General features: G+C 39.7%; 2 protein-coding genes across 5 annotated transcripts; one reads left to right on the top strand and one right to left on the bottom strand.

Annotated features, from left to right (window-relative positions):
* Nucleotides 1–2,905: 2,905 nt before the first annotated feature.
* BAG5 (BAG cochaperone 5) lies at nt 2,906–8,237 on the bottom strand. Its single transcript, XM_086750192.1, has 2 exons — nt 8,081–8,237; nt 2,906–7,561 (listed from the first exon to the last, which is right to left on the bottom strand). Exon 2 carries the CDS (start codon nt 7,531–7,533, stop codon nt 6,181–6,183), a length of 1,353 nt encoding a protein of 450 aa, XP_086606318.1. The 5' UTR covers nt 7,534–7,561; nt 8,081–8,237; the 3' UTR covers nt 2,906–6,180.
* A 60-nt stretch (nt 8,238–8,297) lies between these two features.
* COA8 (cytochrome c oxidase assembly factor 8) lies at nt 8,298–26,131 on the top strand. Of its 4 annotated transcripts, none has more exons than XM_086750195.1 (5): nt 8,298–8,460; nt 9,197–9,394; nt 10,485–10,548; nt 12,487–12,577; nt 15,406–16,986. In XM_086750195.1, the coding sequence occupies exons 1-5, from the start codon at nt 8,335–8,337 to the stop codon at nt 15,509–15,511; spliced, it is 585 nt and encodes a 194-aa protein (XP_086606321.1). In that variant the 5' UTR covers nt 8,298–8,334; the 3' UTR covers nt 15,512–16,986. The 4 variants fall into 4 exon arrangements, with proteins under 4 accessions (XP_086606321.1, XP_086606319.1, XP_086606320.1 ...); XM_086750193.1 differs by having other exon boundaries at nt 9,197–9,472; XM_086750194.1 differs by lacking the exons at nt 10,485–10,548; nt 12,487–12,577; nt 15,406–16,986 and adding exons at nt 24,394–24,639; nt 24,966–26,131.
* Nucleotides 26,132–26,574: the final 443 nt, after the last annotated feature.

Below are 26,574 nucleotides of genomic sequence, written 5' to 3'. Positions count from 1 at the left end.
CGTGGCCTTATCACAGTGGGAACTTTGGGATTCTGAGTATTCTGGAAAATCTGTCTTTTACTGGATGTCTGAAAGTGAGCAAAAGCCATTCATTAATATCCATAGACGGCAAAGCACGTCAAATCTCCTTTTCATGTGGTATTAACATGAGGCACCTGGAAGCTAAGAAGTAGGCATTCAATCATAGGCTACAGGCTGATTTGAATAAAACAATGTTATGAAGAACTTTCTTTAAAAAAAACTAAAAAATTCAGCATAAACACACAAATGATATCTTACTCAGACTTGCTATCAGTTACTATACTACCCCTTCCAACTACCAGTTTAGTACAGGATAGAACCTTCATGTTGCACACTGTCTTCTGCAAGGCACGCTGATATTCCAAGCACATGCAAAGAGTTGCCATGACCAGACATTTCAGAGAGAATGAGGGCAATCATGGCATCCCTGGAGATGGGTGGCACCGTCTTGCCCAAGGGCACACCAAGGCTAACCTCCATCAGCTAGAGGTTGGACCGTGCCCAGGAGGAGCACTTAGGGTGGCCCAGGGTAGAAAATAATGTTAAATTGCAGGGTGTAAACTAGGTACAACTGCCACAGGGCAAAAGGGAACTTTGCTTTGTTTGCTTTTCTTATGTCATAAAACTGGAAAAAAATCAGCCACACCACAGCCTGACAATTTTACTAGTCTTTTGTTTTGTTTTCCTCCAGCCTTTCTTGTCTCTCTCTAAGTTTTTCATTTGGCTTATAGACCTCTTGGTGGTCACGATCACAGATTTGCTTTGGGGTCTCTGTTCCAGAGTCAACACAACTGGGGAGATAAGTAAGATAGGACCTTATTAAGGACATTGCGCTGCATCATTGTGTTTCTTCCCTCATGAGATGCTTTTGATTAGTTGCCTGAAATACAGGTTTCACAGGGAACTCCTGTGGCGCAGAAGTTTGTCTGGCAAAACTAATTGAGGAGAAATGGCCCAATTAAGAAACTCATTGTACTTTTCCATTTCTAATGGCAAACTCTGCTACAATTTATGTCCTGTAGGAAGAGTCTGCAGACTTAGAAAGTGTTCTCATTATTTTTGCACTGACAAGGAGTGCAACTCATGCATTCATCCGTGTTTGGCAGGCCGCAGAACCAAACGCTGCAGAGAGAAACGGTAAGTGCTGTGCAAAGCATCAATGAAAGCACACCTCAGCCTCAGCTTCTTCAGTTAGTGACCAGCTTTCAGCTGACATGGTCATGCCTAGTAATGTAACTGAAAGCATTATGTACATTATTGTTTCATGTAGCAAAACAGAATGATATCCAAGCCAGCCAACAACTAGTACGTGCCCCCACTGTGGCTCAGCAAAAGCTTTAAATGTAATTTTTCAGCTTTAGCTGAAACAGAAAGCCTGACAGTATTTCATGGAATACTACCCCAAGAATCCTCTTTCTCAGTGAAAGCTCGTAAGCAACAGGAGAACAGGCACAGAGATTACTCAAAACATCAACTCTGAACATTTGGTCATGTCTCTGTTTCCTCAGTTTCCTCTAGCAGGAATGTTTTCCAGGATCCTGCCACTTAAATGTCTACTGCTGGCAGCCAGCTTAAACCCCCAGGCCTTTGATCCATGAGTTCAGTACTGAAGTCCTTCTACTCCTTCAAGTTCTCACCTGAGAATTCTCCAAAGGAGAGAATACACCTATATAGAAACAAAATACAGAATTTTTCCAGCTAAATCATTTCAGGCACCAAAATCTGCCTGTCCCAAACATACACACAAAAAATTCTCAGCAAGGCAAATTCTCTCCTTTGACAAGTCAACAGCTGATCAAGACAAACAGGTCAGCAGCTAGCTAAGCAACACCTAGGGCCATTGCCCAGATTATTTACCGGTCTTGGAAGAATGTATTTCCTTCAAATAAGTTATACTGTTGAAAGGGAGAGAAAGAAGATACAGTGAACTTGTTACCTGTAAGAACATTCAGCTTTTCTAAACCTTATTCTTATCCAATGTATTCTGGGTAAGACTTTTCCAGATTGTGTATAGTACTCCAACATGATCACTTGTGCTTTTCATTGGATGAACACTTACTGTGCAAGACAAAAGAGCAATTGAAAGCAACAGGTTTATTTTCCGTGCATGATTCATTTGTATTGCCTTCATCCATATCCCCATTACTAAAGCAGCAAATTCCTACCTGTCTGTAGGAATCGATAGTGTGACCGTCTCTCTTTCCTTCTCCTCCAAAAATTTAACTGTGCAGAAGGTTGATCTAATGACTTATTGCTACTGAAAATTTGCTCCCTAAGCCACGTGACCCACCCATTCATTTTGCAGTAGCTCTGGCCCCCATGAAGCTTTTCTACAAGCCAATTTGACTCACTAAAGCCACAGAAAACTCCCTCCTCCATTTTGTTTGTTTTCTCCTGTTTTATTGGATTACATCAACTCATAGAAGTTCGCCAAGCAGCAGAAACTGCACAAAGCCAGCAGCTTTCTGGGCAGAAAGAGAATTTCTGATTGCCATCAGCAGTGAGCTGGTAACTTGGCTCACTGCATCCTGAGAAACCATACTGAGGCATCAGAACAATCATGTGAACATGCCTCATCTACACAGTTTAAGACCAGATTAGCTTAACTCCTACTAACAGTTCTTTAATCCACATTGACTTTGCACATGAAGAGACTTTGTACCATCAGTTTTGCAGCTCATCTGTTAAAGCAGCATCCTTCAACAGAAAAGCAGCAAGATCTTAAAACAGCAACAAGCATTTTTGCAGTGATCACCCAGCTGAAGCCCAGGAGTATGCAAAGGTATCACTGAAGAAAGAATACAAGCAACAACGAATTATTGTAATGCAAGGCGGAATGCAGAGAAAACCAAAAGGCACCAGATTTAGCAAGCAGAGGTAGGAGTGGCTTCCATGCAAAGAACTTTATTTTCATAAATACAGCAGTGAAAAAGCAAACTTTTAAAGAAGGAGGAAAAAAAAGGAGAGCTTTATGTCTATATGTTTAATAAAAACCACTTTTTCTAAGACAAAAATAATTTACATTCTGATAACTCACATTCAAAAATAAATAAAGGCAGCAGGGCATAACATTCAAATGAATACCTAGTAAAAGGTGGCAATGTATTTTTATTAATAATCAAGAATATAACACTGCAATATTTAATCCTGAATCTGTATCTACAAATGCCATATCCAACACAGCAATAAATCAAGACATATACACCACAAGGAGCACGTACATAGAAATTGAAAAAGTAGGAACCACACTTCAACAAAAATCTCCTCCAAACTGGTAACATAGAAAAACCACTTTCAGTGGTAAACAACAAAAATAAACACTAAAATAACTAAAGAAAACTAGTTTAAAAAGAAATACAATTAACAAATAGGAATCACGATGTAGGATTACCTCTCCTCCAAATAGCCACTTATTTCGCTCTAAGGTAGATTACTCAACACACAGAAAAGTTACTGTATTTCTGTATAGTACTAAAATGCAAGCTTTTGGAATTTGGTCCATTTACATTTTGCTGATTATTTTAGCCTGCTGTATCAGAAAGAAAAGTTGTGTTCCCCTCAATCTTTGGATATAAAAAATGGAGAAATTACATTCTTCAGCACAAAAGCAGGATTTTGAGAAATCTGTGCTTTTTTTTTTTTTGGTTAAGCATATTTATTTTATTATTTTCATTCATGCAAAAACTGTGAATTAATCCCATTCCAGATGAGGATTTTACCATTGAATTTAAATAGTCTACTTATTAGATTATAGAACAATGGAAAAAAGCTTAATCCACACAATACCTTGCTACTGAACTCTACTCAGTCAAAATTACACTAACCTTATACATTTGCCTCCTTAGAGACGCAGGCGTAACAATTCATTCAGAAAAGCTAAAAGACATAAAAATTTAAAATAGAACAGATCTGAAAACTATACTTACTCATTTTCACATAAGAGGTTCAAACATTTATAAAGCTACACGTAACCTCCAAAGAACAGACACTGAGTTGTTAAACAATCTACAAGTCACCACTGACAGAAATCCTAAATTAATAATATCATTATGCTATCAAATTCTATTTCCTAAAAATGTTAGTGCAAATCAGAAGCTGCAGTTCAAATACGTAGAAAGCTTGAAATGAATAAAATAATACAGGTGTATAACATTATTAATATTCTGTGTTAGCCACATAACATATAAATATAGATTGGAATTTTAACTAGGGGAAATTATTTTTTTGAGGTCAGGAGAGATAAATTCAAGAAGGTTATACCTTTGAAGGAGCAGAGACAATCCTTCAACAAACATTCTGTCATTGCCAAATTGTGCCCTAGGCACTGTACTTAATTGAAAAAATAAAATCATTTTTGGCAAGTAAAATCACAAAGTAATCACCTGTACGATCACAAACAAAATACAGTCACACTCTGAAGTTACAAAGCCTTTCATCAACATCTCAAAGCATGTCATGGAGCAAACATATTATCTCCTTCTTGTAGGCATAGGCACAAAGACCTGGCCAAAGTTCCCCATCTCCACATCAATGCATTTGTTAGCAGAATTCCTATTTCCCAAATTTGATAATCATTCTCAGTACTCTATAAACAACTGCCATCTATCATATTATGTCAATTTGATCTATATTATAGTAGAATTATATATATTTGAGAGATCCAGTCTGCAAAGATTACAAATATATCAAGCTGCCAGTAAACACTTCCTATATCTACATAAGACGGTGCAAGTTAGTGGTGTCATGAAGGCACTTGTCTCTCACAGACAGTATTGTCTTCTCTAATCAGTCAAAAATAGATCTAAAAATATTTATTTTAACATTCGAAATGGTTTTTACTCCTTAAACTGGTGCAAATCGCCATCTATAGAACAATAATTAATTAATTCAACATGAAAGAGCTAAGTGCAAAATATTCATAATTAAATGTATATTTATAATTAATTTATTTTAATGCCATGCTCTCAAAAAAATGCCAAAACCCATGCTATAGCAGAAATGTGATTGGCACTAGCAGCCACAAATAAAAAGATAAGTGCACAAAATAGTACAAGTAAGCTTCCTTACGAAGTTACTAAAACAATTAAATGATGAGTTGCAAGGAGAGACATTTGCTGCAAGTCTTTTCCAAGATATGCTTGAAGCCACACCTGACCAGTAGGAAACACATATTTACATCATTAGGGACATCTTTATACCTAGCTACCTAATTTTACAAAAATAATTCCAAAATGCTCATTCACTTCAAAGTGAATTCTGTTTCTGTTTTCACCGAATGTGAAAAGACATGTCAAAACCAGATTTAATAGCAGAGTTTAAAAAGACACCTAAGCAGCCACTAAATAAAGTTCAGTGCTGTTTTCAGGGGTTTATGGATGGCAGTGTGAAATTCTCAAAATCCCATTTATCTGGTCAGTATTTATGTACAGTTTCCTCTCCGAGTCTCAGTATCTTAAAGCAATAATTTGAAAGCTTCCACCAAGAGAAGATCTGATTTTGCAAATCAGAGGGCTCAGGTATTACAAAAAATAAACATAATTGGCTTTGCCTGTGTAAATACTAATTTGCAGTTGGCATTATAGCTCCATTAAGTGAGAAATCTTAACACCCAGAAAGGTGTGGTGGATGGAATACATCAAGTACAATCCAAAAGCCACCAAGTTTTTTCCATTTAACACTTTCTGTCATAACAGTACATTAAGAGTATACCCAGACTGCTATGAAGTTGCTGGAGGGAGCCTCATGCTTGAATACTAATTTTCATGTCCAGTCCTCTTTAAATAGTTTTGCCTGTACTGTACCATAAGGAAGGTCCTGCATCTTTGAAGAATCTGCATTCACTGAACATTGCACAAGGTTATTAAAACAAAAACGGGGGGGGGGGGGGAAAAGAAGCCACTGGATCAAGTATTAAGCTATTCCTTCAGAGAATCACGCTTCTTTGCTTATAGCAATGACCAGAATTGCTGATGGTGTACTGACAGTTGCCATGGCAAGTGGGTGACTGCGTGGGAGAGCAGACGTATAGCCAAGTCAACTGCTTATGCAATCTCCGTGATTTAAGCAAGCACAGAACACACCACTTTTAGTATGTGCTGCCAGTGATCTGCATAAAGTGCCAAAGGAAAAAATGTTCTTCTATGGTAGGCCACGGCTGTTTCAGTATTCCCATTCATCTGTTTTCATGTCCAGATAGTAAAGAATATTCTGCGCAAGCTTTACTGCTTGCTTTCGGGCAGCCTTACACCGCTCGTCACCTTGTGGATCAACAGCATCAAGTGCTAGAAGTTGTTTTGTAAGAAGTTCTTCCAATCTCATGTAATTTTTATCCGTTCTGTTTCCATCAAAGGAAATCACCTCCTGCTGAATTTGAGACAGACTTCCAAGGACAGTCCAAACTGCTTTATGAGACTGATGTTCAGCAGCAGTTTGCTCAGGATACATTTGCCTTTTTTCAAGGGCTTCCTTCAAATCAATGTATGTTATAAGAGCTTGAATTTCTATTACTGCTCTTCTCCTGGCTTCTCTAATACAGGGGTTTTTTCCTGGACTCACCTCATCTAAGTGGGCAATTAATCCCTGCAATTCTGCTTTGGATCCCAAATACAAATCAGAAGCATTCTCTGTTTTTAAAAGTAAAGAATTAACTTCCTTCATTTTCTTGCGGATCTCTTCTATTTTTAGAATGGACTGATTTTGTGCCAAGTCATAAGCGTGCGTAGAATTTGCTTCCTCTTCCAAGTCCAGGTATTTCTGCAATTTATTGATCTCTTCCACTACTTCCTTTCTGTAATTTCTTATTTCCGTGCGACCACAGACATCTAAAGCATCCAAATCAGCAATAAGGCCTGTAAGCACACAAGACAGATGCCTGCAGGTATCGTTACTATTCACTCCCATCAGAAGCGCAATCAGAGTTCCTCTTGCTTTGTTCACATCACACATTACAGAGTTAATTTTGGAGACAGAAGGATGCGCATCATTAGAGAGTGGCAGGGACAGCTGTTGCTTTACACAGCTTTCTATAATCTCCTGAACAGCACATACTTTTGTCAGAGTGCGGTATCTTGCTTTGCGTAAAGAAACTTTCCCTCCAGTTTTCACCTGGGTAAGCCTCAATACAATGTCCTGAATACCTTCTTCGAATTCATCACTTATACAGTTACCTCCTTTGTAAAAGGGTGTAATCTCACGTTCCACAAGTGACTGTGCCTCCTTGAATATAGCCTCTATTTCCAGTCTGCACGGATGGTTTGCATTTTGTTCCAGTTCCTTAAGCAGCCTCTCTGTTTCCTGAGCAGCTCGCTTTCTGGCTTGCTGAATATCCCCCTTCCCTTCGGTGTCTACAGAATCTATTTCAAAAAGCTGTTTAGTAAGACTCCGTTCCAGTTTCTTGTAATCTCGATCAGTAGACAGACCACTGAAGACAACCACCTGCTGTTCAATCTCTTTGACTTCTTTCTGTATTTCATGCAACCGTTTTATGGATGGGTGTTGGTTACCCATATCCATTCTCTTCTTCCGTCCAGTTTCAGATGAACTACAAGGGAAGGAACAACGAGACTCACCATTAACAACTGCGATGCAAGCGCTTCATTATGCCACGTCTAACAACTTCCACGACATCCTGAAGCACTTCGGCATTACTGCTACTTTAAATATCACCAGCAATAGGGAGATACCACTTGGCTGGTATTTCACAGCCGTTCCTGTTGTTGCACACCTCTCTCTCCGGTCCAGGCTGCAGGGGCGATGCTGTAGTGACCGCACCGCCAGCCCCCAGCGCCCACCCGCAGCCTTCCGCCCTCCCGGCCCCGCCTGCTCTGCAGCCGAAGGCACCGCAGAGCAAACCGGACACCCGCAGCCCGGGGGAAAAACAGCGGCCAAACCCGACGGCTCCTGGGGTGTCACAACCCGCGGGCAGGGCCGCCTTCCCCCGCACAGGCCCCACAGCCGCCGTTTCCCCCTCTCAGCACCCGCCACCCCCGGCCCCGCCACGGCGGCGACCTCCCCCCCGCCCCCCGCGGCAAACCCCCTCAGCGCCCCTCGCCCGCCTCACCCGCCGGCCGTCCCGGCCAAAGGACACGGTGCCCGGCCCGGCGCTGCGCTGCGCCACGGGCCGAGCGGCAACGATCCCCAGGAGCCGAGCCGAGCCCCGCCCCGCGGCCGGGCCGGGCCGGCGGAGGCGGGAGCGGCGCGGCCGAGGGACGCGGCCCTTTCCCGAGCGCCGCCCGCCACCGCAGCGCCGCGCACCGGGCGGCCTTGACTTTGCGACACCGCCGTAAAGCGCCAGCCGCCGGCAGGAGGCGAGCAATGGCGGCGGCTCGGGCGCTGCGGGCGGGCGGCTGCTGCCGCTGCCACCGCCGCCGCTTCCTCTCCTCCTCCTCCTCAGCCGGCGGCGGCCCCACGGCTGAGCGCGGGGAGCGGCAGGAGAGCGCGGTAAATCCGGGCTGGGCTGGGTTGGGCTGGGCTGGAGGTGTGGGGGCAGCTCCTGCGACCCGGCGCCGGCCTGCTGCGGAGGGGGGGGCCTCGGGGCCTCCCGCCCCTGCGGAGCCCCGAAGGGGGAGCGGGGGAGGCCGCCCCGGCTGCCCCCCGCCGTCACTCTCGGCGTCGCTGGGAGGGTGCGTCCCGATCAAAGCCTGCGTTTCCCGCGGCCTCTCGTTGTTTACCTGTTTTCCAACGCCCCCAGCGTTTGTCAATACCGGACGGGGCGCTGAGGGACGAGGGAGGTAAATCCGCTTTGACAGACGGAGCGGTAAGTCTTGGGCTGTTAGAGCCGGTTCTTCCTGAGCTCGGCCTGAAAGGCCACACGCTTGTGCCCGCTCATCTGGATGCTTGAAGAAAGCAGCGCTTAGGAAGACTTGCATACCTGCTAGCTTGTGCCGTCAGATATTTTAATGAAGTGAATATTGGTGATACAAAAATGCAAAACAAAACAAAAAAAATATTCATGTGTGTTGGAAAAGAGTCAAAGGTATCTTCTCTGTAGTGCATTTCTAAGTGAATTTTAAACTTATCACAATTTTTGGTCGAGGTAATTGAACAGGCATCACTTCTGAACTTCTTATGCTTATGTGTTCTAACGTTGTGGAGTTCTGGAATTTATTTCAAAACGAGATGTTCTTCAAAAACCTCTGCTAAAGCGGTCATAATGAATTCTGCCTGTATTTTCAAGGGCGCGGGTTTCAGCCCCCCCGCACACTCCCGTAACGACTGGATCGGCCCCCCCGACAAGCACTCCAACCTGCGGCCGGTCATCTTCTACGTGCCCCCCGAGGAGTCGCCCCTGGAGCGGCGGCTGCGGGAGGCGCGGCAGGAGGCCCAGGCCTGCAACCAGCGCTTCTGGGCACGGCAGAACTGCGCCTTCCACCAGGTGAGCCTGCCGCGACGCCCGCTGCCGCTCGGCTCCCTCCTGCCCGCCCGAAATCGGGGGGGGTTTGGTTTCCGTGAGGTAGGGTCAGTTCTGCCCGCCCTTACTGGCTGATGTTTTTGATAGCGTTTCTTTTAATGTGCATGGTGTCTTTCTGGAAATTACTTTTTTTTTTTTTTGTCATTCATTTGTTTAAAGTGGCATAGAAAATTAAAGAGTCTGCATGTTTTATTACTGTTTGGTGGCATACAGTGATATTTGCATTTTTCCTATCTTGCACTGAAAATATAAAGTAGCCATCCTACGTGCCAGACCTGTCCGTGACAAGAGCAGCTATGGAATGTGATTCTGCAGCTCTTCTTGCTCTCTGTAAGTGAGAGAAATTAGGTGTAATTAGCCAGGGTAAATGAGGGGCATGCTCTGTTTCACTGGCAGGGCACGCCAACAAGACTAAAAGTGAGGACTTTTCAGTGCTGGTCTGTTTTCCCTGATTGCAGCATTGGTTAGGAGACACTTAATGTTGCTGAAAGAATAGTAACAGATCAGTAATTCACCTTAATTTGTGATGATCTTTGATCATAATCTCCTCCCAAAACTTACAGAGATCTCAGAGAAAAAATGAAGCTTGTTTTTTTAGTTCTATAGAGCTGCTTTTTAAGTTTGAAAAACTTAGGTACAAATAATTATTCTGTTTCCGTATAGGTAATTTAAATGTTTTTCTCTGTGCTCAAATTCTCAGTTATACAGTACAGCACATCTTCACAGTTTGTATTATAAACTGAAGGTCAAACAATACTGAAACTCAGTTGTTACTCAGTTGTTATGCCAGCTCTCCACAAATAAGTTGCATATGTTTCAGTAGAACACTTGCATGAATTACTTGATGCATACAGGTAGCAGGCTCTAAGTGACAGAGTTACTGGTTTAACTAACTCTCTGGAGTCAGGAAGATGTTCTGTTGACATCCCAAGTAGAATGAGTATTGCTTGTTATTTCAGAGGGTATTAAGCACCACACTGCTATTTGATTAAAAACAGTGGTTAACGTCAAGGACTGAGTACATCAGATTCTAATGTGGAAAAACGTGTTTTAGGAAAAAGAAGAATTTATTTATTCAAGACTGAAAGCCAAGGGTCTGGAAATGAGAGATGAAACAGGTTAGTGAGATCTTTGTTTATAGTTTAGGATGCATTCTGAATTCTGTTTGGCTTTGAATTTTATTACTTTGTGCTCTGTGTTCTGTCACAAGTAAATCTTGAGGGTACAATTTAGAAGTGTTTTCAGAAGCATGATAAAAAAAAAAAAAAAGAGGTGAGGAACTCTTCAGAGATGTGCATGTGGGGGTCAGATCATCTGTTGCAGTGTTCTTCCCCTAATTCCTTCCCCACAGCTGGAGGGAATGCATTAAAATCCTAGCCAAGTAACCCAGTGAGCTAGCTGAGCTAAACATACAGAGCATTTGCCTCAAGTGAATGTTATGGTTGGGAGGATAAATTCACACTCTTTGGTTTCAGGTCCATCGTGTATATAATGAATACAATATTTTTCCTTGAGGGAGAATAAGACGGCTTCTGAGGAGAAAGCAGCTGCTATCTGCCTGTCTTTGAGCACAGTTGCTGTAAAATAGTTGCCTCTCTGATTAATTATGTGAAACTGAAAACAAGATGCCTTCATAATAACAGTGAATTGGCCTTTGTAGTATGAGGTTGAACATTTTGTTCATAGAATAACGATCTGTTTGACTTCAGTAAATCATCTGCTCTCACGTTCTGTATATCACAGACCATTATTTTTCTCTTCTATTTCCATCCTGGTGATCAGTGTGTGGTTGAGAAATAATTAAGTTCTGTGTTGTTTAGGAAATGCTTGTTTTATGTGCCATTTTGATTTTGGTTTGGATTTTTTTGTTGTTTTGTTTTTATACCCTAGAAATAAAAAATAATAAGCATATACATCCCTTAGAAATAAAATTATATTGGCTGCATGTGTTGATTAACTCTGTTCTATAATATAGCTGCATGTGTATATAAAAATAAGAGTAATAACAATATACATGAACAGTTGGAACAAAACTATATAAGTTCTGGTGATACCAGTACGAAGAAACAAATTAACTATAGGTGTTAGGTAGGCAGCCTTCAAATAGAGTAAGATTATCCCAAACTATCTTAATCTATTGTAATCTATTAGTTTTGTAAATAATGACAAGTAGAACTGATCAATAATTTACATTTCTGTGAACAGTCTTGGGAGCTTTAAAATGCATTTTGGAACCAAAACAAGTTGAATATCACAGTTTCATCTTCCTCATGATATCTGTGTCCCCTGGGATGTTGAAATTTGACACTCATTTTAGAAACACTGAAAGTTTGTATTGAAATTATCTGGCAGAGTTGAGAATATTTGCTGGTTCTCAGGATTCTACATCTGTGCTGTAGCCACAGGTCTTCCTTTCATGTTCTGTGGAGAGAATCTGTTTCCTATTATATTCTGCTTATGAGATGTCATATTCAAATTCATCTTTTGTACTTGCCTCTTTACAAAATAATTGTCTACAATTGTCTAAATCTGACATCTCAGAACATATACTCCTTGGTATAAGTTACTTGGAATTTATCAATAGCAACAGAAAAAAAGTACCTCTGAAAATATCATGTTAGTCATGGATAGTATTTCTATATTTATTGACTTGCTTTAGGGGGGAAATTTAAGTTACTGAGTGCTTTTCCTGGTGCTGTTTAGACTTCAGCCCCGTGAGAGGTTATTTTTACTCAAAGGATAGATACTGCTTGATATATGGACTTTTTCATCCGGGTCCACTAGTTCCCTAAATAATCGAAGACCTGCAGAACATTATCACTTTCACAAATAATAAGGGCTTAAGAGTTATGCCAGCTCCAAGATGATCAGTATTTTTAATCTGCTGTGCTCCCTAGATAAGTTTTTAAAAGCTGGAAAACAAAAGCATATTAACTTGTTCAGGGTTACACGGGAAGTTTGTAGGAGCAAGGAGTCAGACCTAGCTCTCCTGCGCCTGAAACTAGTGTTTTAATCCAAAGAATTGTTGACATTATTATACCAAAACTTATTTTCAGGTCAAAAAGCAACACTGAATGCAGAAGAAATGGCTGACTTTTACAAGGACTTTCTAAGTAAAAATTTTAGAAAGCATATGCAATATAACAGGTATGTAGAAGGTATTTATGTTGGCTATTATACATTACAATCTAAGTGAAAGGCATAAGATCAAATATAAAATTTGAACTTTTTTTTTTCATAATTAGTAAAGCAGCACCTAGAACTATCAGTTTAGATTTTTTTTTTCAAATGCTGTTATTAGCATTTGACAGAAATTTGCATTATCATTTGAGTTTATTATTGTTGATTTAGTGGAGAGATGAATCTCATGTCTGTGATTCAGAGACAACATCAGACACTCCATTTTTTCCTCTCATGGCATGGGTCTGTTCATGTTGCTAATTGAAACTGCAAGTAAAAACAGCTGAAATTTGTATATAACAGATTATAGTTGACTGTTAAATAAGGACTTGTAAATGTGATTCATCTCAAAGGAAAATTGTTTAATGATAATAATATTTTTGTATTCTTGGTTTTATTATTTTGCAAGCATATAGTAAAAATAAAATAGTTTAATCTTGAGTTTGAGGGATTTTTGTGTGGTGAAACATTGGTAAGATGATCACCTGAACTCATCCCTGTGTAGCCTCTCAGCTACAACCGGGTAAGCCCACAAACATCGTGCCATTTCACAACATATACTGCCTTGTTTCAGTGTTGCTGTTTGTACAGATTAACTGTATTGTGGATCTGAAGCAACTGAAAAATGACTTGCGAACACACATTATGCTGCAAATAGCTGTGTTCGCTTGGTAGAGGGCTAGAAATGAGGAAGGAATGGGAGGCTGGAGGAGAATAGTGCTTAATCCAGTTACAGCAACACTGCCCACTGAATATGAAACCACAACTTCACTTTCTTCTCTGTATTGGATTGAAAGATTGTTGGGCTCAAAGGTGTCAAGTGTTACTGGGTTCCTAATAGTGTAACAGTAGTGAGAATTCTGCCATGGCTGTAACTGATCTATAGCAAATTGTGGTTTAGAGTTCTTTGTACGTATTCCCGTATACTGTAACATACTATATACTCTAAGAACAATTTTAGTGTAACAAATATTTAAAACAGATATGTCCATCTTGTCTTGCCCATGGCAGGGGTGGGGAGGGAAGCCTCACCAAAAACCTAAGCAACAGCATGAAAAGATGGAAAGTAAAAAGTTCTTTTTAATAAGAGGATTGTTTTTCAAATTGCCTATAACTGATGAGCCAGTTTGCAAATAGTTTATCTTAGAATTTTACAATGAGGGTGGTAGAACACTGGCACAGGTTGCCCAGAGAGGTGGTGGATGCCCCATCCCTGGAAACATTCAAGGCCAGGTTGGATCAGGCTCTGAGCAACCTGATCTGGTTGGAGATGTCCCTGCTCCTTGCAGGGGGGTTGGACTAGATGACCTTTGAAGGTCCCTTCCAACCCAAACCATTCCATGATTAGAATTGGTCACCAGATACCATTATTGTAGTGACCTTGGGATAGTGTTCCATCTTCATGGTAAGACAGTTCATGCTTTGTACCTAAATATGACCTTCCCTGTTCCTGCCCTGTAAAATGAGAGAGTGTCAGCTGTGTCATCGTAGTTTCGAAGTGGACCTGCACAGCCTTGAAAGCAGTGGAGCATTCTGATTTTGAGGGGTCATATTCATAAAAACCTGCTTATGCAGTCAGCTGCATGTTCTCTTGCAGTGTTGCCAGCTGGTCTGAAAACTGTGGCCACTGATGTGCTGCAACTTCTAAAATTTAGTTAAAATTGAAGCAATGACTGTGCATAGACACCATGACTAGTTCAGGGTACTTACATGGGAAACACAGTCTAGTTTAGGGAATAAAAAATTGAGCAGGATATAGGAAATGAGACATGAAAGGGGAAAATACACAGTTGCAATGTCAGCATGATATTTTGATTTAATGTGGCCCTTAAGGGGGTAGCTCAGTGCTGCTTGTCAACATTTTGGCTACTATCCTTATGGAGAGACTAGTATCTCAGGTTTATGTTAGATCTGTATGTGCAAGGTTTCCCATAGAGATCTCAAGAGAAGACCTAAATCCCTGTGTTTAATATTCCCTGCTAGTTCTACAATAAGCATATTCTGTTGCTTCTTGTGCAGCATTTTACAAAATGGGGGAGGGATCCTTGTTGGAAACCAGAAAGAAGCTATGAAATAGGTTTGTAACAAGGGCAAGAATTTGAAGCAAGTTCTCAGTCTGCATCAGCCCTTTTCAAACCTCTGTCTTATCTATATCTTGAATTGGCTCCAGAAGTCACGCATGTTGCATAAAAACTATTTAAAGGTATAAATACTAACTTTGGCAATATTAAAAATGTCTTCTTTAAAGGATAGTCCATTAGAAACCTAATGTTTCCTGTGCTGGGTTATATAATTAGTCTTTGAAGTGTCATTTCATTTTATTTTCCCCTCCTTTATTGGTGACCAGCTATGCCCTTTCCAACACACATATCTTCATACACACACAAACAAATCTTATCCGTAGCACAGCACTGGCAGGAAATTCTTCTAGATAGCTTGATGATCAGCTGTACTTCTCAAACATGAGATATGGCTACAATTATTTTATGTTACCTGATTCCAAATGCAATTGGTCATAAAACTGCCCATCCCTTAACTTTTTTACAGTTAAGCTCTCAAGGATTGTAGCCCTACAGTCTACATGTAATCTGTTCTTGGATGTAGATATTCATACAGACCTTTTAATAGGTTATTTAACTCTAATTAGGCAGGAAAAGTGTTGCCACAAAGAAAGGAAATGCATGTTGTCACTGATTTGTCATTTGTCAATTCTAAAGGATATTTTAATATAATTGTGTACCTTTCTGCTGTTCTTGTTCCGTGTGCTGATGAATTTCCTGGCTTTGGAATCCTAGAGATTGGTATAAACGTAACTTTGCTATCACATTCCTCATGGGACAAGTAGCACTGGCAAGAGCTCTGAGATGGCTTCGTTGGAAAAAGAAAAATGTTGGAAATTAGTGATCACAGCTCCATCAAGAATGCAACACTAGCTAGGCCTGCTATAAATTGGTTTATAGTGATCTGAATGATTAATGTAATAAGTACTCAAATCTGTTGGTTAAACTGCATAAATAAAAGTTGCAATTCATCTTAATTTATAACCACTATGTAGATTTCCTTTACCTTTTATTCCAAGACTATCGAAAATATTTCCCAACCAAAATACAACTGAGAAGACTATCAAAAGCTGTTTCTCACTTACGTTAAATGGAAGGGATCACAACTGTCACATTTTTACCACAGAGTCATAACTCCTAAATAACATGTGATTCAGTATGCTGTACCTGAACTTAGGTCAGAGAGTATCTCCACCAAACATATTGGTATATAAAGACAAAAATGCCTCATTTTGCAGCAGTTGTCTGTCTGGGGCAGTAGCTATTCACAAGTAATAAAACATGGCTGAAGGAACAAGTATAATTTTTGAGTATATATACAATCAATTTAGAATAATCCTCTTTTCAGTGTGATTATTTCCTATTTTTAATAAAGATTAAATTAAAGTCATTTAATAAATGACTAATGCGATAGGGTCTTCTTAGATAATTTTGTTTTAATGAAAATAAATGTGCTCTTCTTGGACACGAGTTCCTCTAACCTGTGTTTGGTAAAGATTTTAGTTGCTGAGCAATAAAACCGATGCATTGCCAGTCACTTAATTTTGGTAGAAAAGGAAACTGATACTTGATTGTATGGAGGAGAACATCAGTACTGATAGGCACTGCTTTCTACTGGTTCATTTCTTTCAAAAAATATGCTATTCTCACCAGTTTCTCTGAGGCACTCAAAATAACTCACTTGAGGGGGATTTTTTCTGGCCTCAAGGTATGTAACATCAATTGGAAGGAGGTTTGTTTAAATGAAGTCTTAAAATGTTATGCCTTGTATCTGTAATTTTTAAAAAGTTCAATTTTTCAGAATGTTCTCCCTGTCCATTTGTACAATTAAATGATTTTTTTTTTTAATACAGGAGCTACTAAGAGGATTCTGTTAAAAAGAATGTATGTTGTCAAATGAAGTGTGTTTTCCTAAATCTGTGCTGTAGGGAAGGTTCTGCTTTTGGAAATGTCAGCTCAGTAGCCATTGATTTGTTTTCCTGATTTATTCACAGGCTCTTTCAGCTGGAGCAGAAAGAGCTTTGCCAGTATCAACTGTAATAATTCCTTTGCAAGATGAAATAAATATTAATCACACTGTTTCATACAATGATGATATCATAATTGGGGCTAAAATGGTCACTGAATTGTGGTTTTAATTGTTGTGTTATTAGTAAATGAAAACAGTCATTAATAGTGTTTGCAGAGGTTACAGCCAACACTTCTAGGAAAATACCTGTGAATGTTATTTAATGCATCAGTACTGTAAAAGGTAGATATTTATTAAAAAGTTACAAAATGCCATGTTTCTTTAGGAAAATAAATTTTTGAAATAGACCACTGTGAGTATGTAGTGTAATTCTTCAGGGCTTTACAGTAAAATCGTATCTTACAGTATATAAGCTTTGACCACAATGCGAATGCACACTTTAATAAGTGGTTCCAATGTGAAAGAATGATTGGGTAATATAAGAAAATATCCCTGAAAGGCAGAGACCAGAACCCCGATGGACTGGTGGTTGATAGCCATATGTTCTGACAGCCTACGCGTAAGATCCCTAAGGTAGTTTCACATATGCTTTAAGTGGATAGAGGTCAATCAAAAGAAGCATTTTCATCTTCTGAGCTGCCTGCTTTTATTAACACAGACATTTTTGTGTCTGCCTGTTGAACCAGATGAGGAAATTGATTCACTACTAGAACTAATCCAAGGGAAAAAAGTGTTAGATGTCAGTTTAATTAGTCTCATCATGCAGATATAAATGTTCTACTGTTGGCACAGGGGAAATGTGGTTTGGATTGTGCTTCAGTCAATTTATAGTTAATACTGTTTTCTGAACATGTAATTTTAGTGTTGGTCACCCAAAAATAATATAATCAGCATCCGATGGATGATGCTAGGACTGTGCTCGGAGCTGCTTGTAGGTAAAGTCCAGGCCTTTGTGGCATTGCTTGCATTAAGATTCTGTGTGGGGCGCTGGGTCCCTTCGTCTGAACTCTATTGAAGGAGTGAGCTTTTTATCTATTAGGAAAGTGTTGAGCTCTGATTTAGAATATCTAATAAAGCCACTGTGAAAAGATGTTATTAAAAGTAATCCATCTGAAATTTTGAGTTTCATTACTGAAACCACATACATTTACTGAGATAATTACATTTTCTGAACAGCCAAAAGCCGTATCGTTTTTGCCAGTGTTGCATTACTTTAGATATTTTTTCTGGACTCAGAGCAGTTGTGATAATGCCAGCTGCTTTCAGACATTATTGATCATAAATCCTTTATACATCAAAGGAAGAATAAGGAGCTGCCACAGACTACTAAAAATAAATTTTGTGTGTATACAAAGGCCTGCTCCAGTAACTGAAGCTAGTGAAATAGATCAAAGAGTGACTTCTCTGTGCACATTTTCTGAGCACACGAAGAATACAGGAAACCGTTCTTATCACTTAGGTATATAGCTAATCCTGTCAGAAGGAATAGCAGTATTTCATATTTAGTAGTGTCAGCATGTGCCTTTTAAATCTGTCTCATGCACTCAATAAGTGCATAATGAAGCAACAATATTTTGGTAATATTCAAATAATTTTAGATAGTTTGTATTGACTTGGGTGGTTATGTTCTGATAATGTATGGGTTTTTGTTATTCACTGGATTTCTCTACCAGAGCATTAATTTCAATAGAATATGAGAGGAGTAAGAGGAAACCCAAATAAAAGTCGGGTTGATGTGACTGTAGCACCTCTATATATGATTAATAAGGAACTGTATGTCTTAAAAAAAAAAAAAAAAGCATTTCTGAATTTCATTAGGAGTTTTAAAAGTAATGGTAGCAGCTACTGAGAAGGTAGCATCTATGTTTAACTGAACATTTTTAGGGATAAAATTAAAATCTAGTTCAAAACTCAGATTTGTTATTTAGAAGCTGACCCTTCCTGGCCCCATTTTCAGGAGACTGTTCTCCTTGCAATTTTTAGCTTCCACTACCGCTAAGCAAGATTGGTATCCTACAGGTTAATCAGATTTAGCCAAACAAGAACTTAATTTACATCCTATGCAGAGCCCATGGGCCAGTATTTTGCATAAAGACTGGGAGATTGAATTGCTTTCAGGAAAGGATAATATATGCCTGGAACTGTAATATGCATGAATAACATTTTCATATAAAAAATTATATCCACTGATTGTTGTAAACAGTATAACCCTATAATTGAATATTCGGGTTCATTTCTAAAAAAAAAAAAAAGTAATGGAAACATAAGTTTATTTATTATGAGTTTATTTCTTAAAAAAGAGTTTATAAGTACATGGAATGTAATAACATTGAAATACGTACTCATTAATATTAATTATTATATAAATCACTTGTCTGTGCCTTGAATTTGCATTCATTAATGGACTAAGATTTACCCAAGTAATGTGAGATTTAGTTGATTGATATATTCGAATAGCAGATGCTGTGGAAGTGCAAAAGGAGTACTTTTGGCTAGAAATAGTCAAGGCAAAAAATTACATGATCCCTTTTTTAAGTGTGATCTTACTCAAGAGAAACATTATTTTATAGTACTACCCACAGTCAAACTCAGATTTAGAAGCTGTGTAAATGCTCTGAAGACATGGTCCCCGTTTCATACAGCTGCTTGTGTTTTACTGGTTCAAACCAGGTAGCCATTTAATCGAGTTTCTTACATTTTGCAGGGAAAGGCACAGTAATTCTGCTTTCTGGTGCATGCAGGTTCTCATCCTTAGGGGTGGCCCCAGGTGCGTTGTGAATGGGGCCCGAGATGGCAGGAGGCAGCAAGAATGATTGTATGCATCCCCAGGGACTGCCAGGAGGCAATTAGCACACAGCCTGAGCCGGAGTAGCCCTGAAGCTACTCTGATGGACCATGACTGGCATGGGTTTCTAGCAGCCCCCATGCCAGTCAGGAATTGCTGGCACTCAGCAGTACTCCGTTCACACCGCTGCCTCCGAAGAACCCACTGATATGATTCAGCTGCAGAACTGGCTGTGATAACGTTCATCGGCTGAGCCAAAACACATTCACAGGCAAAACGCAACTTTCAGAATCATAAGAAATTCAAGTCACTACACATACCTCATTGTTAAAAAACTTCCTGTTGACAAATTTTAGCTCCGTCTTTGTAATAAATCCCTGCTGTGGAAAAGTCTTCATATGATCAGTGTGTAGCATACATTGGCTGTTTTTAAAGGGTTCCAGAAAAGTCATAGATTTTAATTTCTAGAATGATTTGAATAATTAGAAGTCTAGATTGGGGCTGGGGGGGAGGTGTTTTACAAAACAGATTTTGTAGTCAAGGCTATATTAGAAGACAAAATCCATGAATTGCAAATTTCAGAAGAGATTGACTGCCTTGATTGCTTTCCAAGTGATTTTATTATTCTAGAATGTCATATAGAAAGTAGATGGTGTGACGCAGCATAAATATTCTATAACAAACCAAGTCAAGACAGTTCTGACCTTAGTAGCTGTAGAAACCATAAATACTTGGGTAGAAAACTCTTATTTTTCCCAAACTGTATGAGTCTGAAAGACAAAATGGAAGCTAAATTCCAATAAATATGTAAGAAAATGTCTTCTGGATGTACCAATCTTCTTTTCACATTTCCCAAAGTAATATTTCACTTTTAATGTCATGTCTGGAAAACCTCCAGTTTCCTCAGGCTTCATGAAAAATTCCACCACGAAAAACAGAACAAAATCCTAAGCTGACATGTGAGTAAATAGCCACAGGTGCTAATTTGTGTCAAAGGAGAATTCAAGCTTACTTCAAAGAAAAAATCATCTCTGCCACATGATATTATAGAGCAATTTTAGTTGACAAGAGATGCTCAAAATTAATTCGTTTGCTATGCTCCTCTGCTGGTGCTGCTTTTGCTGTTGAGAAAAGAGGGCTCTATTCAGCGTGACACCTGGAGACTTGCTGGGCATGCTTAACAGCTACCGCAGTATCGCAGCTGAAATCTGACTGCCACAGGACGGAGTGAAATAGGCTGATGCTGGGAGAATGTGGCTGAAGAGTCGCCACTGGACAGGACATGTTTCCGTCTTAGGAAGGTTTTTCTCAGGCTTCTGAATCATGTGGATCACATTTTCTCTAAAAGCAGCAAAGCAGGTTATTACTTACTGTCGAGTCTACAATTTATGGGTGTTACCTAGCAGCCACTTGGCACTCCATGTTCAATTTCCTATGGGATTAACAATGCCACTTCAACTTTTAGTTCTATTATATGTTTGCATGTAAATTGGAAAAGCAATGTCACTTATTTACAGTATGAACTTTTGTTTATGGGCACCGCCCAACAGACTTCACAACCAAAAGTTCAAAGAGAAAGAAGGTAAGTGAAATTAATGAGAATGCCGGTAACACAGCATTCCAGCCTCCTTTGGTTGCAAAATGAGTGGGGTGGGAAATGACAAATGCGTGAACCTTCCTTTAAAGATATTTAGAGTGCTTTCTGCATTGGTGCATAATAAACCTGGCAGTAACATGTTTAGGGTTATGAAGTTAATTATAAGGATGTGGGGCACGTTAAATTGCTGCTCACAACGGAACGATTTACTGGGTAGATTTCTGGTCAGTGTTATCCACTGATGAAGGAGGATGCTATTATTCATCAGCGTTCTGTATGAGTCATGACAGTTTTCAAACATATGGTGATGGTGTACTTTGTGGCCCTTCAGCCCGTAATAGCAAGTGTAATGCTGTGTAGGCAGTACATTTCACTTTCATGGCTAATTTATATACATCAGTTGTTCCCAGCTTTCTCCTAGTGTTTATTGAGGGATGTTTCAGTTCCTGTTTACAATTACATTACTTCCACTATGTAGGGTTTGATAAACTATGTAAACCTGCACTATATATGTTTTTGAAAAAATGTCAATGTATTTCAGCTTTCTTTAAAACATTATTTTAAATATTAAAGAATAATTTGATGTTAGAATGCAAAGATTCAAAATCTAAAGTTCCACATATGGCATGTTTCAGCAATTCCCCAGAACCTCCCCAGGAGACTGTTGTTAACTGATGTGACAGAGTGAACTGCTCTGTGTAATCAAAACACCTAAAGCCGTCCAGGTATTTTAGGTGATGCTGGTTTTTTAGAGAACCATGGTGGCTCCGATTTTCACCTTGAAATAAATTACTACAAGCTCTACCTTCTGTGCATTGTACTGTGCCCAGCTGGCCACCGAGTCAAAGGCCAAGGAGTCCTGCTTTACATTCCTGTCTTCAATTATTTCTCCTCTGAAGCAAAATTGCAGACTCAGAATATCTGTGATGATCTATATATTGATGAGGTAACTGCCTTCTTAGCCAGTTTCTGCATAAATTACAGCTTACCTAAATTGAGTCTAGCCTTTTTGGCACAAGGAAAACCTTCAGAACATGATGTGATGCAGCAGTATCTGCTGAATTTGACAACTTAATAGCATCCCCTCACTGTTTTTTTTTTTTTACATACTGATCTCTAAAACACCGATACACAGATGTATGAGGAATTCCTTTCTTCAGAAATAGACACTTACAGGGCTAGTTTCGAAGGCCTCCCTTCAGACGCCCTAGTACAGGGGGTATACTCAGTGTGGTTGGGCCGGGTTACAGATGGACCCCATGGAGGTCCTGGGCAGAACTATCACATGGAAGGCAGATCCTTGTGGTTTTCTAAATAACGCAGGGAGCAGGGAATAGTATAGGATTGGGAAGGCACAAAGATGATTTAAAACCATTCTCTCAACCCCTTCTCATCTGGGGTATCAGACTCTGTTCCAGAGCTTTTGGAGACTGTCCATACATTGAGTTCTTCAACACTATTTGCTCTCAATTAACTGACAGACAAGCCTGTAGAGATCAAACACATCATCCATCCTGTAGGCGTAAATTATGCAACCATCTCAGTAATATTTTAAGTCTAAAGCTTGATAGCAGCAATGTATGTATCTTGTTTTCTTCTGTGTCATTGTGAAGATGGCATGTCTTTGAACGTAATACTTTTCTATGGATATATCTGTGAACTGGCAAGAAAATGTTTCATTAAAGCAGATAAAAAAAAGAAAAAATTACAACAGAAAAGATCGAAACATCTGAATGATACAACATCTGAAATTGAAGCAAAAACTTCACAGTACATACTGGGGAGCAAGGAGAAGGAATTCATATCCAAACCCTGGAAATAAGATAATCTCTCCTTATCCTGCATCTGCTCTATTTCCCAGGAGATGGGATGAGGAACAAAACACCAAGCACAGGCAGTTCTGTTTCCTATTGATTTCTAGAGTGACTCTGCCCTTCCCAGCCCCATGTACTGTATACCATCCACCTAGCCACAGGCATCTTCACAGAAGCCATTTTCTGTACGACATAATTGGTCATTGGCACAGAAACTATAGAAACAGTTGTCACACAGCAGAAACATTCCCATTTCCCTTTCCCTCGGGGCAAAGTGTATTACCATGAACTGTCCAGTCCAGTGCAGCTGAGTACTGCCTTGGTTTGAATACCCTCCTAACCACGGCAGACTCCAACAATGAAAAGTGAATATAAAATGGCCTCCCATAAAAAATGAGGCATTCCAATCAACCTTGGATGCCAAGTGAATTTGGTATAATTCCATATAGAGTATTAGTTGAGGCGGAGAGAAAGGCATTTATCAGAAGAACTGAAAGGGGGATAAGGGTTTGGCAATCACTGAGGCATATGCAGAAAAAGAATACATCACGGGAGGTTACTGATACATCAGACTTAGGGACAATCTTTTTCAATTGTGACCATGGCACAAACAATTGCAGCACATTAGGCTCAAGAAAGATGGAGCAAATGGGAGCAGAGAAGGGCAAGCTGAATAATCGGGGAGATGTGGAATCTCTCTTAAGGAGATTAAGAGTTCAGTTTGCTTAGCCAAGCAAATTGATGGTCAGGGGGGTAGAGAGGAGTGCAGAATCTCCTAGGCAGGTGAGTGGAGGAAGGACCAGCTAAGACGGTTACTCAAGGAAGAATCCTCTTATCTACAAGATTTTAATCAAACATATAAAAGAGAAGTGTTACATTTGAAGACTTCCTTAGAAATGCAAACACATAGAGAAACTGAGCCAATGACTAGCAAGGGAAAAGAGCTAGAAAGAAACGACACCATTTGGCACGCTATCTGTATGCATATATTACCCTTGAGACCGAGCACTGGAGGAGTGAGGTTCTTGGGCAGGAAGGGGAAGATGCCAGCTTGGTTTTCAGTAGAGTTTGGTAATTACATTCAGAAAAATAAAGAGATGAGGTGGTTATCTGCAATGCCTTTTAGACTTTTGAGACTTAGTTCTCTTTTATCAGTAGGTGCAAATTTCTACTTGGAAAAGGTCAAATAGAGTATCCCTTGGCATTAGCATTTCTTGTGATTAGCATATGCATGAGCTTTAATAAAAGGCAGCACTGGAAAAATCACAATTTCCTTCTTTTATAAATGTATGTAAGAATCTTAGTGAGAATAAAGAGAATACATCTTCCATATCTCCATGAGGAAGCACCAGTTTCCCTGGTGCTGAGACAAGTTTATGTCCCAGTCTGTGCCTCTGCCTAATGTTGGCTGGGAAAAGGAAGGCCTTTCTTACATTTTCAAAGATTCACTTCTCAAAAAAAGAAAAATCTCCTACTGGTTAATGAAATCCCAGAGGTACACTGATGTGTGACTGAAATTAAAATCACAGCCCTCATAGGTTTGGTGGGTTTTTTTAAGGGAAAAAAGTACTTTCATAATAAAGCTCTGGAGAATTTAATGAGGAGAAGGTATCTTAAAAATCTTCTTCACCATGGAAAAAACCCTGCAGTCACTACCAAGATTATCAAGCAGAGAGTCTCACCTAATCTAATTGCAAGTAATCGGGTGGCAAAGCCTGATGAGTTAGCAAATCTCCACAAAGGAATGCTGACAAGCCGTATCGGCAGCAAACAGCTGGTGTTCAAAGAAAGGGAAGGGGATAAGGTAAGTAGTAATAAAGCAGGCACTTAGAAATCAGTAGAGGTGATCCTTCTGTTTTCTGCTTTTAGCTGTGTTCCTGGGTTTGAACACAGACTTTGAACACAAAGATTTTGTTGTGTTTGTGGAATAAACTTTTTTTTTTCTTATCAATATCAAGCTGTATCCCAATAGAAAGGTAAAGAAGGGGAGCACAGGCATAGCTGAGAAGTAAAGATATGGGAGAGAAGAATGAAGTACTGTATCTCACACTGAATGTTCTTACTCTAGTAGTGGCCAAGATTGTTATATTCCACCAACAGCGTGGGTTTTTTTTTTAATTTCCTCTGAAGGATTTAATACACTTCTGCAATGGTTCAGCGACTGATGCAGGTGAATACAGAAATAAAAGTAACTTCTGGTGACTCATACGCAGTGATTAATAATTCTCATAACCTTGAATGACCAACTGAAACCCCAAGAGAGAATAAACTCACTGAAAAGTGAGAGTACAGAGGAAGGAAAGGAGGAGCGCAAATGGAACACTATCTTTCTTCATTGTATAAGCACTAAAAGTCATGCAGAGTGAATATGGAGAAGACACTCTTTCCAAGCTTGAAAGGTGCTGGTAGTTAACTGTCAGCTGACTACAGAACATGGAAGCGAGTACGGAAGTAGGTTGCTTCATCTTTCAATGAAATGAGAGATACGGCAGGAGGAAAGAAAGAACAGAAGTTGCTGGTTGAGGGGAGTAAGCGCGTACTGGCGTGAGCATTCCCTTGCAGAGGTGGGAACCAACTCCTTGAATACAGAGAGTAGAGATCCAAGTCTAATTATCATCATAAGCTCTCCTCTGCAAACTGTTAACCTGTTGGGAATTTTGATGCTTAAAAGTAGGATCTTGGAAAATACTGACAGCGTCTGTAAATTTGTATAGCATAGAGTATTACACTTTGTCAAAGGGTGCAATTCTTAGCTTCTTCATCACTACTTTGAAGATCACAGTGGAAATTTGGATATATAAATATAGCTATGTTGCTGAAATTGTCTAGTATTTTTCTTTATGTTCATATTAATATTGACATGTACATTCTCTGATAGTTTCTAGCTTTCAAGTGGTTACTTTAAATGTATCACCGGAGGTTTAAAAGTCTGATTTTCATAACAGGATGGTTTTAAAGCTAATTGATTGGGCTTTTTAAAATGTTACAGTATCTTTTGGGCTTTAACAATAGCACTGCTCTGTAATAGCTGGGAGATGAAAAGAATTCTGGTGAGCAAAATGCTAATGTCCACAGCAAGCATCCTGCTCTGTTTAAAAAAAGTAAGATAAATTAACTAATGAAATGGCCTGTTAAGGGTTGAATTAACACTGCATGCTTTATTTCCTTGATATTTCTCTGTGGATAGAATCCGGCAGGGAAAAGCACGCTGGTTTTCATTTGTTACAGCTTTCTAGCCTTCTGACTCTGAAAAAGGGAATTCACTTGCACGTAAATAAAGCTGATTGACATGGGAAGCAGGATCATGATCAGTGTTTATTTTACTTAGTACTTTAATGCCATGCCCACCAGTGGGTTCCCCACGGTATGTTCAGGCACCTTGTCTATGACAACGAGTCACATCACACAAAATCCAGTCCTTGTACTCCAAAGTGCCTGAACTCCCTGATAACAACACAGCTCTGCATGCAGGAATTGCACATATGCACAACGGAGTTGGGCCAAAATTGTGTCTGGGACTGCATACTTGATACTTTTGACTCTTGAGCACTGATTTTTATGTTTCCTCTTTTCCATAAAGAACATTCTTGTAGGAAATATAAACTAAAAGCATATGCAACTGTCAAGTGATTGTGATGAAAAGCCAGACAGGTTGCTGAATCTGGCCTTTCAATATTTATTACTGCTAGGATGCTTTTAAAGAGCACTTTAGCAGCAGCTGAAGTGCTTTATTGAAGTC

Source organism: Chlamydotis macqueenii, chromosome 5 (genome assembly GCF_036417535.1).
Source record: "Chlamydotis macqueenii isolate bChlMac1 chromosome 5, bChlMac1.mat, whole genome shotgun sequence".
Lineage (NCBI taxonomy): Eukaryota > Metazoa > Chordata > Aves > Otidiformes > Otididae > Chlamydotis > Chlamydotis macqueenii.
Note: the sequence above shows the minus strand (reverse complement) of the source record. Positions and strands in the feature narration are given on the sequence as shown.